A 17,890-nucleotide genomic window follows, 5' to 3' on the forward strand; every position below is an offset into this window, starting at 1 on the left:
AGACCAAGACCACCAACCACAGAAGATGGATTAAAATGACACTGAGGGAACGAAACTTCTAGAACCACAAAGACTGACTTCATCATAAGTCCCATCCCTGGAACTGTGCAGATACTGAGATCGATAGATACAGAGGTCTGATTGTATCACCTAGGACGGAACAGAAGTCTTCCAAACAACACATAAAACACCACCGGGAGAGTAAAGGATCCTGAATAGAGGCTATAGTTGATCCCGTGACAATATACTCCAAGGGCGGAGAAACCCCATATCTCTTAGGCCAAGTGAATTCCTTTTGGAATGACCCCAATATTTACTGTGCCAGGGCAGGAGGGAAAGAAACAAAACACAAAATATTATTTATCTTTTTATATATATTATTTTTATCTTCATTTATTATTATTATATCTACCTATCTATTTTTGATTGATTTCTTTGTTTTGGTGTGGTTATTGAAGCTGTTTGCCCCCATTTACACTTTTTTTCTTTTCTTTTCTTTTCTTTTCTTTTCTTTTCTTTTCTTTCATTATTTGCTCTGCCATGTTTTTTATCTCAAGACCATGGCGGTTTTTTGTTTTGTTTTGTTTTTGTTTTTTGTGTTGTTGTTGTGGTGGTGCTTAGCGTTATTGTTGGAGTCCTCACTGGATATTTGACACTTCTTTTTGTACTGGTGGAGTGTTTCACCTTTTTCTCCTTCTTCTCTCTAACTGAGGATGAGACCCTCTAGAAGAATTCCGATTATTTTCTGCGTATTAGACCTTTACCCCAGTTTACTACTATTCCCTTCTTCAAACAAAACCATGTAACTTGAACTAGCTAGTCCTGCCCCCCAGTTAGAGGGGGAAATAAGGGAGGCACCAGGACCAAACAGATGCAAGACTACTAAGTATTAGGCTAGATACAGAGGGAACAACATATTCTGGCAGCCCTAGGGGTGAGGGAAGAGCATAAGGGAGGTAGGACAAAAACGGAGGTGTAGGGAGGACAAATTGGTGATGGAAATCCCCCCTGATTTTATGTAAATATGTACCTAAAATATTATTGTCAACAATATGTAAGCCACTATGATCAAAATAAAAATTAAATTAAAAAAAAGAATGGGATATGGTATATTTTATTTATTGCACAGATATCAACAGTGATAGTCCAGGAAAATAAAGAAATAGAGAAGAAATAAAACTCCAGCAAGATTTTCATGAAATGCAGATAAGTGACCTCTTTAAAAAAGAATTTAACATTATGGACACAGAGTTGTTGACTGAGATTAGGAAAGAAATGCATAAACAAAGTTAAAATTTCAACAGAGATGTAAAAGTGAGATGGTAAAAAGAAGTTATAGGACTAAGAAACACAATAACTATGCCAAGAGATTCCCTGGAGAGTTTCTATATAAGATCTGATCCAGTAGAGGGAAGAGAAGGCAAGAGAAAATTCATGGAATTCATTCAAAAGAGAGGGGAATTAAATAAAGAATAAAAAGAATGAGAACAGATTTAGACTATGGGATTACACAAGAGGAATAACTTTTATATTACAAGAGTTACAGAAAAATAAAAGATAGAAAGGCAAAAAAAAATGTCAATAAAATACTGGCTTAAAACTTTCCTAACCTGGGGAAAGAAACATCCAGATCCAGGAAAGCCTAAAAAGTTCCAAATTAAATTACTCCAAAGACACACACATAAAGGCAAATTGAAGTGTTAAAGACAAGGAAATGATGTTACAAAATAGCAAGAGAAAAATAACTTGCCATATCCAACTAGTCATTTCCTGCTCATCAGACTATAAAAATTTTGCAACAGAAAATTTGCAGGACAAAATTAAATGATAATAAATTCACAATTCTTTTTTCTTTAATAATCATTTGTTTATTTAAGCACTATGATTACAAACATGTTCGATGTGGGTTTAAGCCATAAAATGCATACATATCCTTAACAGTCCAACTTTCCCACCATCAATATCCCCCATTTCCCTCCTGCCCCACCCGCTGTCTCTCTTTGAAACAGGCTTTTTTTTCTCACTATATCATGTCATGGTTGTGTTAGTGTAGTTATTTTTCTTACTGAACTTACCACTTTTTTAAGTAAGCTTTGTGGTAAACTTCATATGATGGCTGGTCCTTCCAGCCTCATCTCGTTTGTCTCTGAATATTATTAAAATACTGTCTTTTCTTGTTCTCTTTTTAATTTTAAATTTTTTAATTATTTTTTAATCTTTATTTAGCACCATGATCAGAGGCATGATTGCAGCTATAGTATGATTCAGTTATATTCCCACAGATGAGTGAGTCTATTCTGTTTGTCTCTCTCCCTCTGACTTATTTCATTCAGCATAATAGTTTCCATATACATCCATGTAAAGGCAAATTTCATTACTTCATTTTTTTCTAACAGCTGTGTAGTATTCCATTGCATTAATGTACCACAGATTCTTTAACCAAGTATATTATACATTTATTCTCAATATTAAAAGAGAAATCAAGAGTTTTCTGGAAGAACAAAAGTTAAAGGGATTCATTACCACTATATCAGTATTATATAATGTTAAAGTGACCTCTTTATGCCTGAATAAAAGGACACTAATTTATAAAAGAAAATGTATAAAAAATATAAATATCGCTGTATAGATTAATATACAGTAAAGGTCAATGCTGTAATGGTGGTTCGTAAATAGTTTATAAATCTAGAATAAAGGTAAAAAATACAAAATTAGTAAACAAAAAATCTATAACTACAATCACTATTGATCAATATGCAAGGTGAATTGTGTCATTAAAAACAAAATATTAAAAGCAAATAATTAAAATTCAGTTTTGATATATAATAAAAACTTAAGTTGTCCAATTAATATAGTAAACATTGCAGTAACCACAAAACAAAGATCTACAGCCAATATACAAGAGAAAGAGAAATGAATGTAAGTGTACCACTAAACATCACAAAAGAAAAAATGAAAAAAAGAACAAATAAATTACAAATATTCAGAAAATAATAAAATGAAAAATAGTAATCACAGGTGTGTACTTGCCTATAATTTCTTTAAGTGTAAACAGAATAAATGCTCCATTAAAAGGAGACAGACCAGCAGAATACATCTAGAAGACATCCTCTTCAGGCTTTAACAACACAAAGAGACTAAAAGTAATTTTTTTGATTTGATGCCAAAACATCAAGGCATCAATCACAAAAATAAACTAGCATGACCAATGAGCAAGAAGATTTTTCTGTGTTGCACAGAAAATCATCATCAAAATGAAAAAGCTACCTACTGAATAGGATAAAATATTTTCAAATCATGTATCTAACAAGGAATTAATCTTCAATATATAAATAAATCATATATATCAACAGCAAAATAAATAAATATAGGTAGAACTAACATTTTTCAAGAGGCATAACCTCACACCTGTTAGAATTTCTATCATTAAAAATAAGATAAAAATAATTACAATAAAATATAGGGAAAAAGGAATCCTTATATATACTGTTCATACATTCCCTTTCAAAAATAATGGAGTGGTTCCTGCAATTCTTCTTCATAGGATTATGATTTTTGCTATTCTCAAGATAGAATAATATAAATTTAATATTATCTATATTTGATCTTTATCATGGCTATTATTCAGCATGGTCTATTTTTAAATTCCTGATATTTTGATATATGAAAGCTTTCAAAATTCTATTGCCTGTGTTTCTGAAAAAATTGACAAGTATCTGCAGTTCTTCTGGAAGCTCTTTTCTCTTCATTTTGTAAATCTTAGAAAAATTAAATCACAGAGAAGTTAGAGAATATTAATTCATAATATCTGTGGTATAATGATAAGGATAATGTATATCATTCATTGTATAATGTATACTGCCACGTTTATATTTTAATTCCTAGTATCAAGAAACATGTCTTCTGCAAGGATTATTTTGAAATCATATCTGTCATCTTTTTTTAAATAAAAAAATCTAGTTGAATCACCATGAGACAGTTACAAAGCTGTTCATGATTGAGTTAAAGTCATACGAAGTCCAATATCCATCCCTTCACATTTCCTGCACCAATGTCCCCAGTTTCCTGCCTGCCTCTACTTATCCCTGTCTCTATAGTAGGCATTCTCTCTCTCTATCTCTCTCTCTCACTCTCTCTCTCCATCTCTCGCCTCCCTCTCTCATTCTCTCTCTCCCTCCTTCCCTCCCTCTTCCTCTTTCATTTCTTTTAGATACTGTGGCACTGTAGTTTGCAATATTTCATATCACTTTACCTTCCTTCTTGTCCCAAGTGAGCATTTTCAACTATCATTGTCATAGTGGTCCTTCTCTGTACTAACTGTACTCTATTCACTCTTTGTGGCAAACTTCCTTTCTATTGGCCCTCATCTCTGTTGTGTTTGGGTATTTTTTTTAACCATACTATCTTTTATTTTCCTTTTAAGCTAGCATAGTCAAGTTACAGAGTGATTTGGCTATATTTCATCATCCCACTACTCATGAATATAATCTTTCATTCCCTTGCTTTTTCTATTTTCATTTGATTCCTAATTCGTAAGATCTTTATAAATTCTTTATTTCCACAATATAGCTAAAATAAATTCTCATGGTTTCCAATTAATCCAAGGTATTAAAATTATAAAATTATCATGATCAGAATCTATGGATAAGAATTTTTAAAAAAAATATGTCATTGAGTTCAACAGTATTCTGGCACTTACACTGCCAAGAATAAAATACACATCTCAGGATAATAAAACTTGATCGTAGTTGATATTCACAGATACAACCATTAGTTGCTTTACTTTTCCTTGTCTCTCAAAGCATTTCTTTATTTTTTTGGTTTTTGGGCCACACCTGGTGATGCTCAGGGGTTACTCCTGGCTAATGTGTTCAGAATCTCTCCTGCTTGGGGAAATATATGGGATGTCGGGGGATTGAACCTCAGTCTGTCCTAGGTTAGCTGCGTGCAATGCAAACCCTACCTCTTCACCACTGCTCTGGTCCCTCTCAAAGTATTTTTTAAAATACAACAGCAGATGTAATGATAAAACCCATTACCCATTGAATTACCTTTAAATATTATTGTTCTGCATTCAAACCTGAAGGTAGATTGATATTCAGTGTAATTCCAGAGATGAAAATGCATTCTTAATATATTCTCATCTGTTTATCTCTGCTTCCACTTGTTTGAAGAGTGCTGTTTCCAGGGCCAGGAAGGTGGCGCTAGAGGTAAGGTGTCTGCCTTGTAAGTGCTAGCATAGGACAGACTGCGGTTCAATCCCCCAGCGTCCCATATGGTCCCCCCAAGCCAGGAACCATTTCGGAGCGTATAGCCAGGAGTAACCCCTGAGTGTCAAACGGGTGTGGCCCAAAAACAAAACAAAACAAAAAAAAGAGTGCTATTTCCTCCTTGAAGATGCCCTTAGTCTCAATGTCATGAAGTGTTTTACCTACATGTTGTTCTATATGCCTTATGGTATCAGGCCTCATATCAAGGTCTTTAATTCATTTGGATTTGATCATTGTATATGAGTTACATGGGGGTCTGAGTTCACTTTTGTGCAAGTGGCTAACCAGTTGTGCCAACACCACTTGTTGAAGATGCTTTCCTTGCTCCATTTTGGATTTCTTGCCCCTTTACTTAAGCCTTTTTATTGCAATACCATTCTCTCCTTATGCAAAATACATTATTATAATATTATTATATTATATAATATATATTAATATTATTATATGTAAACATAAGAAATATTCACCAAGGCCAGATATATTAGTTTGCCTAGCCTTTAAGAGAGTAGTGAAATCTACAAAGCAATAGTTATCAAAACAGCATGGTATTGGAATAAAGACAGGCCCTCAGATCAGTGGAAAAGGCTTGAATACTCAGAGAATGTTCCCCATACATACAATCACCTAATTTTTGATAAAGGAGCAAGAAATCCTAAATGGAGCAAAGAAAGCCTTTTCAACAAGTGGTGTTGGCACAACTGGCTAGCCACTTGCAAAAATTGAACTTAGACCCCCAGCTAACATCATGTACGAAGGTAAAATCCAAATGAATGAAAGACCTCGATAACAGACCTGAAACCATAAGATACATAGAACAACACATAGGTAAAACACTCCAGGACATTGAGACTAAAGGCATCTTCAAAGAGGAAACTGCACTCTCCAAGCAAGTGAAAACAGAGATTAACAGATGGGAATATATTAAACTGAGATGCTTCTGCACCTCAAAAGAAATAGCGCCCAGGATACAAGAACCCCCAATGAGTGGGAGAAATTATTCACCCAATACCCATCAGACAAGGGGCTAATCTCCAAAATACACAAGGCACTGACAGAACTTTACGAGAAAAAAACAACTAATTCCATCAAAAAACGGGGAGAAGAAATGGACAGACACTTTGACAAAGAAGAAATACAAATGGCCAAAAGACACATGAAAAAATGCTCCACATCACTAATCATCAGGGAGATGCAAATCAAAACAACTATGAGGTACCACCTCACACCCCAGAGATTGGCACACATCACAAAGAATGAAAACAAGCAGTGTTGGTGGGGATGTGGAGAGAAAGAAACTCTTATCCACTGCTGGTGGGGATGCCATCTAGTTCAACCTTTATGGAAAGCGATATGGAGATTCCTCCAAAAACTGGAAATCGAGCTCCCATACGACCCAGCTATACCACTCCTAGGAATATACCCTAGGAACACAAAAATACAGTACAACAATCCCTTCCTTACACCTATGTTCATTGCAGCACTATTTACTATAGCAAGACTCTAGAAACAGCCAAGATACCCTTCAACAGACGAATGACTAAAGAAACTGTGGTACATATACACAATGGAATATTATGCAGCTGTCAGGAGAGATGAAGTCATGAAATTTTCCCATACATGGATGTACATGGAATCTATTTTGCTGAGTGAAAAAAGTCAGAGAGAGAGAGAGAGAAAGACACAGAATGGTTTCACTCATCTATGGGTTTTAAGAAAAATGAAAGACATTCTTGCAATAATAACTTTCAGACACAAAAGAGAAAAGAGCTGGAAGTTACAGCTCACCTCATGAAGCTCACCACAAACAGGGATGAGTTTAGTTAGAGAAATAACTACATTTTGAACTATCCTAATAATGAGAATGTACAAGGGAAATAGAAAACCTGTCTAGAGTACAGGCGGGGGTTGGTTGGGGAGGAGGGAGATTTGGGACATTGGTGATGGGAATGTTGCACTGGTGATGGGTGGTGTTCTTTACATGACTGAAACCCAAACACAATCATGTATGTAATAAAGTTATTTAAATAAAAAAAGAAAGAAAAAACAAAAAACAAAAAAAGAGAGTAGTGAAATCAAAACAGAAACTAATTTATTTATTTTATTTTAATTTAAAATCCATACAATGCATCTGGTAATAGTTGATTTCATGTATTGAAAGATATAAGACAAGAAAAATCTCTGTATAAATTCATTACTCATTTAGAGTAATGAGAGAAGCTTATTTAACTTCTTTTTTGCCTTGGTTCATCTACATTAACTCCTGAGGCATAGCAGTCATTTCCTAGGCTTGTTTTCATAATAAGTAGAGTACTTCTCCCTGAATAAACAAGGTCAATTGTCAAGTTTGACTGGAACACTAGTCTCAAAAAACTGTGTGCATCTATGCCTCATGCATTCAGTGCTAATTATTCCACTCTTTATACATGTGCATCTTGGGAATAACAACTAATTTTATTTTTCAATCTTATTCCTTACTCCTAAAATATTAGTGATTGAACAGAATGAGTAGAAAACTGGCATTCAGTAAAGAAACTATTATTACCTTGTTAGTTTATAAGGAACTTCAATGATATTTCAAGCTAAAATTCTCTGCTAATATTGAGGTGTTTTGGACAAACATCTTGATATTAAAAACTTGCAGAGCCTGGATTCTTTCGTGAGAACATATAAAATAAAATGCATCGGTGAGATAGTTTTTATGCTAGAGTGGTGAATAGAAGATGTTAAAAATAAATTATGTCAGGTTAAAGACTTTAATCTTCAACGTTTGAATCTTTAAAGCATGACTTCCTTGTTTCCTGGGGAAATTTGTTCATTTTCAGCATCTGGGTGTCATCACACCTCTAGACATCAGTTGCCCCCAATAAGGCATCTCAAAGCCAATTAGATAAGCTGTTGTTTTCCACAGCTTTCCCCATAATATTGTTCAATAACAGTTGTTGACTCTAAAAATTTAAGTCAAGATCCATATTCTTACCTGGTACTCTCTTTGCCCAATTGATCATGTGGACCAGCTCTCTATCTGCCAGGTTGGTCAGCAAACCCATCATGGAAGCTTCACTGAAGGGTCTTGTAGGATTATACTCAGAGTAGATTAAGGGCGGTTCAGCTTCCAACAAGGCACTGACCATCTGATCTGCTGTCAGAGACAAAGCTGGGCTGTTCTTCTTAGTGTGCTTGATCAAGAGAGTACTTGGCCAAAGATTGGCTGCTCTCATGTCTCCAGAAGGCCCTGCTTCATTCCTTCCATCCCCATCATCTCTCTGGCGCTTGTGCTTCAGCATTCTCCCTCCTCGACGGTCTTTCCGTATCCCTAAGAACACATGGGTGAAAAAGAAACAAACAATTATTTTTCTCATGTAAAGTCCATCTAAAAGCATTTACAATGTGAATAGATCTTCATTTCAAAAAACCTTTGCAGGTATTGGTGAGCTACTTGGTCAGTATTTACCAACCAACCACTCAAGAGAGGGAAAGACTTTCCATGGCGTAAATGCTGTCACTACAGAGAATTTTAAGCATCTTATTGGCTATCAAAAAATAAACAAAACTCCTGAAAATGTAATACTAGTCTTTTGTGAACAAACAAGATATGATTTACCTTTTAATATAAAACATAAACTATCCAAAATTTCAATTATTATTTTTCAAACAGGGTTTGGTATTAGACACATCGGCTGCTTCTGCTAGAAAAATTCCTTGGTGGGTGTGGTGTTCAGGGTCTATTACTGAACCTATTGTCAGAAATTACCCATATCAGTGCTCAGGAGACCATATGTGGTGCCAAGAATTAAGCTGAGGTTGGCCACATATAAGGCAAATGCTTTTTACCCTTCTACCACCTCCCCACCCCATAAATATTTTTTTTTAAAAAATATGGAACGCTTCACGAATTTGCGTGTCATCCTTGCGCAGGGGCCATGCTAATCTTCTCTGTATCGTTCCAATTTTAGTATATGTGCTGCCGAAGCAAGCACCCATAAATATTTTTAATAGTAAAGAAATTTTTTCAAAACATTTAGTAAATATATGTCATTTAAATACACTTTTTTCTGGAAAAAATACACTTTTTAATCAAAATCTCTAAATGTGAGGACTTATCTAAAATAAAGTTTGCAGACTTTGTTTAGACCCAATTGTAAATGTGCCCAAAATGCCTTCCACTGCTGTCAGTTTCACCTTAAGCACCTTCAGAACTTATCTAAAATTCTCAATAATTTATGTTGTCCATGTATAGACATTAAAAATAATTCCCCTAATTTCTCTCACTATATTATATCAGGATGGAAAAATGGTCTCTTTTCATGTTCATTTTAGAGATTTTGACTTACCATTGATAAGTCACTCTAAATGTTAAAATGCATCAACAGAAACAAATATTTATTTTTGAAATAGGAACACAGTTACCATCTTTTCAAAGCATGACTACAATACATATTAAGCCTTAACAGTATTAAATGCAGTGGAAAGAAACAACTATTTTGGCAAAAGTTATTACAATCACCTTTACTATTGAAGATATAAGAAGTAAACTCTATAGCAATCATACTACTGTTCTATCACTCTACCAAAAAATAGCGAGCATCCAAAATTTATCTTATTTGGCTCTAATTTGTTAAGAAATTTGGACAAATATATAGCTATATTTTATATGCATAACTTTTAGTTTTGCAGATCTATAAAAGATGAATTTTTTGTTTTGAAGCCACACCTGGAAATACTCCTGGTTCTGCATTCAGAAATCACTTTATGAAGACTCCGGGGACCATATGGGATGCTAAGGACTGAACCCAGGTTGGTTGTGTGCAAGGTAAATGCTCTACTCATTCTGGCCCTAGATATATTTTCTGACACTTTAAAAGCATAGTGAAGCAGTATACACTTTCTATTTTTTGGTATTGGGATAACCCTTCTCAGAAACTACTAGAACAGATCATGATTATAAAGATGTTGGTGATTATGATGAACACTAAGAGACACTGGGCACTTTCCTGTGTTTTAAGCACTTTAAATACTTTTCATTTCTCACAATAATCCTTGATGATAAATTTTGGGAAAATTCTACTTAGATTAACTTGTCAAAGTCCCTTCTCTACTGAGTATGAGCTTTGAGATCTTGCACTGAAATATTGTGTTATCTCTTTATACTGAACAGAGTATTACCATTTTATCAACTATCAACAACATGGACAGGTTTCCAGACACTCAGTCATCAGAGAATTAAAAGAAAAAGATGAGCAGTAACTAATTCATGGGCAATGTAAATGTCCCAATGCTAGATGAGTTATCAAGTGATAATACCTGAATTAAGGACCATGATATCCCTACTCTGCTCTCAGCTCATCAGAGTGCAACTGAAACAACACATGAGTGCCAAAAGGCTGTAGCAATAAGCACTATGCACCTAGTCAGATCAGAGTCACTATAACACTGCAGAGATACAAAATAAGGTCAGATTGAGGACACCGAGTAGTTTCTCTGTTCTTGGACAGACTTAACCTAGAAGATTTAGAGAGAAATGAGTACCAACTTCACTTGGTTTTTCAATGGTGCTAAAGTTTTTCTGTGGTTCAAAGAAAACTGAATGTAATTTAGGCCCATTTTCCTCCAAGTTGCATATGTTGAAATATCATTCCTGAAATAATGGCATTAAGATGTAGGACCTTAGGGAGGTCATTAAGGAAAGAGAGTGGGGTCGTCCTAATTAGGATGGTATTCTTAGAAGAAGTGGTCAAGGAGATAGCTTGCTCAGTCTACCATGTAAATATATAAGAAAAGCAATTGTCTTCAATAAGAAAGAGACTTCACCAAATACCAGATCTACTTGCACCTTGATCGTGGAAGTTTCAACCTTCAAAAGTGTAAGAACAGATTCATCTTCTTCTAGAGATGACCTTGACTGGTCAGTTTTGGGGCCGTTCGCAGATGAATTAAAGTTTTGTTCATCTTTACTCCAGTTGTGTGGTCTTGTCCTTAGACTCTGGACTCTAACATTTGGGAGCTCATCCAGAATAAAACAATGATGCTGCCGAAAAGCTGCCTAGGTTCCATGAACATACACCAGGACCCCTTCGAGGATTGAAGAAGCAGGAACCACTTTTCTATTTGTGGTGGATTCACAGCCTGAATATGAAGGACCCACCACATGAATAAGGACCCTCTGCAGATCCAGCTGACTCAGCTCCCAGGACCAGGACAGAAGGCAGATTGTCTTGGTGTTCCTGCTGACTATATTGTGACTGTGCAGTGACTATGGGATGATCAGCAAGAATGAATACCTTCTTACTCAGACTGTGGATGGAGGTTTGTGGGTCAAACTGTCACCCTGGAGATCCCTACCCTAAATTTTGATCATGTGATTTATTTGGGGTTTTTGGTTATATCCCACAAGACCGACCACTGAGGTGTATTAAAAAGAACCCATGGGTTTTGGCCAAAGGATAGGGAAGTTGCCCTGAGAGCATTTTCATTTTATACTTGTCCAGAATGAAGTTACCCAAAAATGTAAGGTAGAGGGATTTTTTCTGCAGAGTATAGGGATGTGTCAGGAAAGGTCAAGGAGAACTAGACGGAACAGAGGAACAAAGGAAGTCAGACCTTGAAGCCAAGGCAGGAGAGATCTCAGGCAAAGTTTGGAAAGTGCATCAACCAGAGCTGACTGGCCCAAATATCAGTAAGGCCTTTAAGAAAAAGTGCCCAGACTAACTTCCTAGTAGGGGAGCATCAGTTAAGGCAAATAAGGAGGGGCCAGCAGCTCAACACTGCCTTAAGTGTAAAACCCCATTACCCTATACCTCTTCTTGGCCCAATAACTGAAGGGAAAGTGGCACTCAGGACCAGAGAAGCAACCTGCTGTTTCCTCAGTGACACCAGGCTAAGGCTGGCCAAAGACTGCTGGTTATGCTTGGTCCCTAGATCCCACCCCATATCTTATGGGAGTGGGAATAATGGGGACAATGGTACAGACAACAGACTCTAGATGCCCCTGGATAAGGGGAGGATCAGCCTGCAGGGAATACACAGCACATGCATGTGCCTCTTATCCATCCCTAGAGGAACCACCAGGGTTCTCTTCCCTTACCTGGATTATTGCAGTGAAACTATAGAGGCTAATATAGCTGCATGGGGGAGTAATTCCTATCAGGGAGCAAATGGAACATGACTTATGTGTACCAAGATACTGACCCCTGTTTATTTGCCACTGCTTTTGCAAACTCAGATGAGTTTTGAATCATGATCATTTTCCTACCCCAGATGTCATACCTGGCAGGAAAGGGCGAGGGGGGGGGTGAGAACAATTTGAGCAACATTATCATCCCACCAGAAGAGGTCCATTCCCCTTATTCCAGCTCTCGTAGCAACTGGTGTGGGACTGGCCTCCCTTGTCAAAAGAGATATGCAACTTAAACAAGTGGACACTGATCTGAGAAGATACTATTTTTCTATTAAGATATTAGACGAACAAGTTGCCTCCCTAGCTAAAGTTGCTCTCCAGAACAAGCAGGAACTAGATCTAGGCTCTAGGGGAGCAATGTTGTTTATATGCTAACAAATCAGAGGTCATCCATGAGCACTGTAGCAGATGAAGGCTAGTAACTTTCCTGGCTGATGGTTTTCTTAGTAGGTCCTTGCACAATTAATTCCCTCACCTGCTTTATTCAAGCATGCATAGGTACAGTTAAGATACTTGTGCTAAGGTGCCAGTATGTGCCCATAAGTAGGGAAGAGGATAAAGAACCTCAAAGAGAGTCAAAGATTTGACTCAGGTTCATAAGAAGAGGAGTAAATGTGGTGACCTGGGTTCTGAACAAAGAGGGACACCATTTTGTAAAGGCCACATGGCAGGCTTATCTTAGTTCTGAACAAGGAGAAGCACCATTTTGTAAGGACCACAAGGTATAAGCCACATGCTAGGTTTCCTCAAACCTATTTCAATTAACACCACCCCAAGCTACCCGGCCATACTTGGTATGGCCTATCAGGGAAGGACACAAGGAAGCAGTAGGAAGGTACCCCTAGACAACAGCCAATCATTTTAAATATCATCAAAAGCTAGAATCTGCCTATATCCCTTCCCTATATAATCCTATTTATGACCTTGGATGGGGTTCATCTCCTTCTAGAGAAGACCCTGACTGGTCAGTTTTGGGGCTATTGGCAGAATAATGAAAGTTTTGTTAAGCTTTTTTTATTATTATTTTAGGCCACACCCAGTGATGCTCAGGGGTTACTCCTGGCTATGAACTCAGAAATCACTCCTGGCTTAGGGAACATATGGGACGTCGGGGAATTGAACCACAGTCCAACCTAGGTCAGACACGTGCAAGGCAAACACCTTACCATTGTGCAACCACTCGGTCCCTTGTTCAGCTTTTAAAAATGTGCAAGAACATTTGCTTTCTTTTTTCTTTTTTTCAAAACCTCCAATTCTATGATTCAATTATATTAAGCTGATAAGACCTCATAAGGTTCTCAGGCTTGAAGAGAGTGTGATTTTATAATTCTTTTCATCTGAACCTCATTGCGAACCTTGTTTGCCATGCTTCTAAGATTTACTCTCCCTCCCTTAGGAGGTAAAATCTCTGGTGCTTCTCCTCCTTCTCCCAACAGTTAGCCTCATAAATCCAACCCTTCAGTCCTCCTGGACCAATTTTCTGCACTTTTGTCTGAGAGAAGCCCCATTACCTGCTGTTCCAGTAATACTTCCTGTAACTCCCACCTTGACCTCCAACCCACACCTCCCTGTCTTCACTCAACCCTAGATTCCAAGGACCAATACTGAACAACCTGAAGTTTCCCCCATCCCCTAGGGAATCAATATCCTTCTGTTTATGTTTCTGGGTGCTTTGTTCCAATTACTATGACCCCTATACAAGTTTGACACCCAAGTACTAGGTAAAGGAAGCCCCTTATCCATAGATGAACCTGCCTCCAGTGTCCTTTCAAGATCCCTTCTCTATTTTCCTCTCTGACTTATTTTCTTATCCTGACTTCTCCTTGTTTTAATGTTTTATTTTTTTAATTTTAAAATTTTTAATATCTCTATTTATTTGCTTTCTAAACCATGTAGTCTGCACCCTTTCTGTTATAGTGACCCAAGTTAACTCAAAGAAATAGATTTATCTTGTTCTTAAGAAATCCATATGGCAACTCTGAGTAGAGAAATTTCAACATAAGAAAGCTGTTTATAGGTCAAAACTAACAACAAAGATAGAAGCTGTTGCTACAGGAAATAATAAGTTGGATCATTGGAGTTTTCCAAGAACAAGCTAGATAAAAACTTCAGAGAGAATTTACTGCAGGGATTCAATATTTCATTTAGTTCCATATTTCTTAGGACATTCTGAAACATTCTGAATTTGTGAAGGTTGGATTTACACTGGTACTGATCAACCTGGGACTATGGGAAATAAATGCACTGTTCTTCAATATTCACTAGTATATTACTCAGTTATTACAGTTTATCACCCTACTCTACATTTCTTCAGATGTAACTGGAAAGATGAAAGAAAGTAGTGTGATTACTAAGGAAGCATTGACTTTTCCAACAGAACTCACTGATAGTCTTCTTTAGAGGCATGAAGCCTTAAGTTTGATCCCTGGCATCACCAACAAGTGAAATTCCAGAGCCATTGCCATTTGTGGGCCCTTTGTCATCAATCTGAGATACTCACCAAGTGTATACAAGCACTGTAACCCTTTATTATTTCTAGCAAGTGCCACCACCAAGTCATCATAGACATAACATGGGAGGTGAGATGAGAAGAAAGGCTACAGTCAATGGACTTGAGAGTTATTTCATTTTAATTTCAAGTGAGCATATTATCTTTCTTGAAAATGCCTTAGGACAGTAGGGCATTTCTCTTATACACAATTGACCCAGGTTTAATTCTCAGCACTCCATATGGTTCCCTGAATCCCTAGGAATGATCTCTGATTGCAAAACTAGAAGTAAACTCTGAGAAAAGTCCAATGTGGCCCCCAAAACCAAAACAAAAGTGGCATATACATAAAATGTATGCTTTCTATCATCACTATCATTAGCTTCTTCCTTCCTTCCTTCCTTCCTTCCTTCCTTCCTTCCTTCCTTCCTTCCTTCCTTCCTTCCTTCCTTCCTTCCTTCCCTCTTTCCTTCCTTCTTTCCTTCCCTCTTTCCTTTCCTTTTCCTACTCAGTGATAATCAGGACTTAATCCTTTCTCTGTGCTTAGGGATCACTTTTGGTCTAGTCAGGGACAGAATTGGTAATGATCACACAAAAAAGATAAGCACCTTAATCCCAGTACAATTTTTATGATCCCAAAGCTTTCTTTTTTAAAAGATTTCAATTATTAAATACAAGTTGATATAATTTTAACAACACAAAACAAAATTGTATTACCCACTTTGAAACTTCCCCACAGTTATATTAAAATCTGATTTTCAAAAGAATTTTAAGCTTGATTCAGGCCCGAGTATTAGTGATCATTAAAAATTATTTACTCAAATCACAAATCAAAATACTGTTCATCAAATTTTTAGACTTGAGGGAAAAAGTAATTAATCAAAAGCTATTTTGAGACATTTGTTGAAAGCCTGAATGAATGAATGAATGAATGAATAAACTGACCAAAGAAAAATGGAAGAGAAGAGATAGTGTGAGAATGAGGAAGAAAAGGAAGCTTTCAAAGCTTTTTTTAGGGTCATAGAAATCATGAAACTTCCTTTCTTGGATATATCAAAAATATATTAGTTAGAGAGAAGAGATGCTATACTACTTAAATGAGGAATAGTAATCGCACATTCTCCTGCAGTTTTATAGTATTTAATTCACATTTCTGGACAGATGATCAAAATAATCACAGGTCTGGATTGTGAAAAGATTAAAAAAAATCTACAGAGATAGGGAGGGAGAAGCATTGAATACTTACAAAAATCTTCAAATAGGTAAAGTTGATTCAATTAGTATTAACAAATGGTTTCTCTAAACTTCCACCAAATGTATTATCTATTTTCAAGTATCAAAGTCCCTACAAACTATAAATGGAATAAAATTGGACACATTATGTGACCAATTGCCTACCATTTAATGAGGAAGGCTCCTTTACTTAATGCATTGCAGAGTCCAAGTTACAATACTGCACACACATTTAGAGTAGTTAAAAATAGACACCTAAAATTGAATGGATAAAGATAAAAAATGACCCATTTCCTATGTCTATTTTTATTTTGACCAAATGTCAATAGCTGATAAGAACCAATGATTACATGTGTCACTAGTGACATAGAGCACTGCTAAATGAGAAGAGATATGGGTAAATAAAAGCCAAAGATAAAATTAAAATACTCTCCTCTTCTCCATCAAGTTATTTTTCTGAATGATTTGTGCAATAGCAACAAAAACTGGTGTGTATTTAACTTTTAAACTCATTTCCTTTTCACTAACTTATCTGCATGAAAATTCAAAAGATCAAACTAACAGGTCATGAAGCAGAATAAAAACACATTATTTGTTCATACAAATATTGAACAGGCAGCCTCTCTCTTTACAGCCAAGAAATTTATATCTACTCAGTAGAATTTGGCATTTTAATGCCATATAGACATTGTCATTCAATACACCAAAATGTCATTTTTGCAAAATGGCTGAGCAAAATATCCAAGAGCACAATACAGTGGTCACACAACAGAGATGCCAGTGCTTCCACATCATTAATTCTCAAGTTGTTCTGCTGATTAGATCATATTAGTCAAAGCAATGTCTTTTGCCCCCTTTTTTTAAACACTCAAGCTCACAGTAAGTCAGGAATTGCCACCTAGCTTCACCTCAGGAAGCTCACCACAAAGAATGATGAGTTTATTTAGAGAAATAACTACATTTTGAACTGTCCTAATAATAAGAATGTATGAGGGAAATGGAGAGCCTGTTTAGAGTACAGGCAGGGGTCGGGTGGGGAGAGGGAGATTTGGGACATTGGTGATGGGAATGTTGCACTGGTGATGGGTGGTGTTCTTTACATGACTGAAACCCAAACACAATCATGTATGTAATCAAGGTGTTTATAGAAGAAAGAAAGAAAGAAAGAGAAAAAGAAAAGAAAGAAAGAAAGAAAGAAAGAAGAAAAGAAAGAAAGAAAGAAAGAAAGAAGAAAGAAGAAAGAAAGAAAGAAAGAAAGAAAGAAAGAAGAAAGAAAGAAGAAAAAAGAAAAGAAGAAAAGAAAGAAAGAAGAGAAGAGAGAGAAAGAGAGAGAAAGAAAGAGAGAGAAAGAAAGAAGAGAAAGAAAGAGAAAGAGAGAAAGAAAGAAAGAAAGAAAGAAAGAAAGAAAGAAAGAAAGAAAGAAAGAAAGAAAGAAAGAAAGAAAGAAAGAGAGGAAGGAAAAGAGAAAGAAAGAAAAGAAAGAAAGAAAGAAGAAAAGAAAAAAGAAAGAAAGAAAAAGAAAGAAAGAAAAAGAAAGAAAGAAAGAAAGAAAAAAGAAAGAAAGAAGAGAAAGAAAGAAAGAAAGAGAAGAAGAAGGAAAGAAAGAAAGAAAGAAAACTAGCCCCGATTTGTGTATAGCATGGCACCTGTTTCAATTTTCTCACATCAATCAAACTCTCTCTATATGGTTCTTCTACTACTTGAATGTTTAGAACCTGTTTTTCC

The 17,890-nt window shown here is 36.2% G+C and overlaps 1 protein-coding gene and 1 non-coding gene across 2 annotated transcripts in view; both read right to left on the bottom strand.

Annotated features, from left to right (window-relative positions):
- The window catches only part of ESR1 (estrogen receptor 1), a 281,586-nt gene that overhangs the window by 153,031 nt on the left and 110,665 nt on the right, over window positions 1-17,890 (bottom strand). Inside the window, exon 4 of the mRNA XM_049765462.1 lies at window positions 8,248-8,583. Coding sequence (XP_049621419.1) covers window positions 8,248-8,583 — 336 coding nt within the window. The remainder of the gene's footprint in view (window positions 1-8,247; window positions 8,584-17,890) is intronic.
- LOC125996635 (U6 spliceosomal RNA) lies at window positions 9,141-9,247 on the bottom strand. Its single transcript, XR_007491317.1, has one exon. It is a non-coding gene; the product is annotated as a U6 spliceosomal RNA (small nuclear RNA).

The sequence above is a fragment of the Suncus etruscus genome, chromosome 18, assembly GCF_024139225.1.
Source record: "Suncus etruscus isolate mSunEtr1 chromosome 18, mSunEtr1.pri.cur, whole genome shotgun sequence".
Lineage (NCBI taxonomy): Eukaryota > Metazoa > Chordata > Mammalia > Eulipotyphla > Soricidae > Suncus > Suncus etruscus.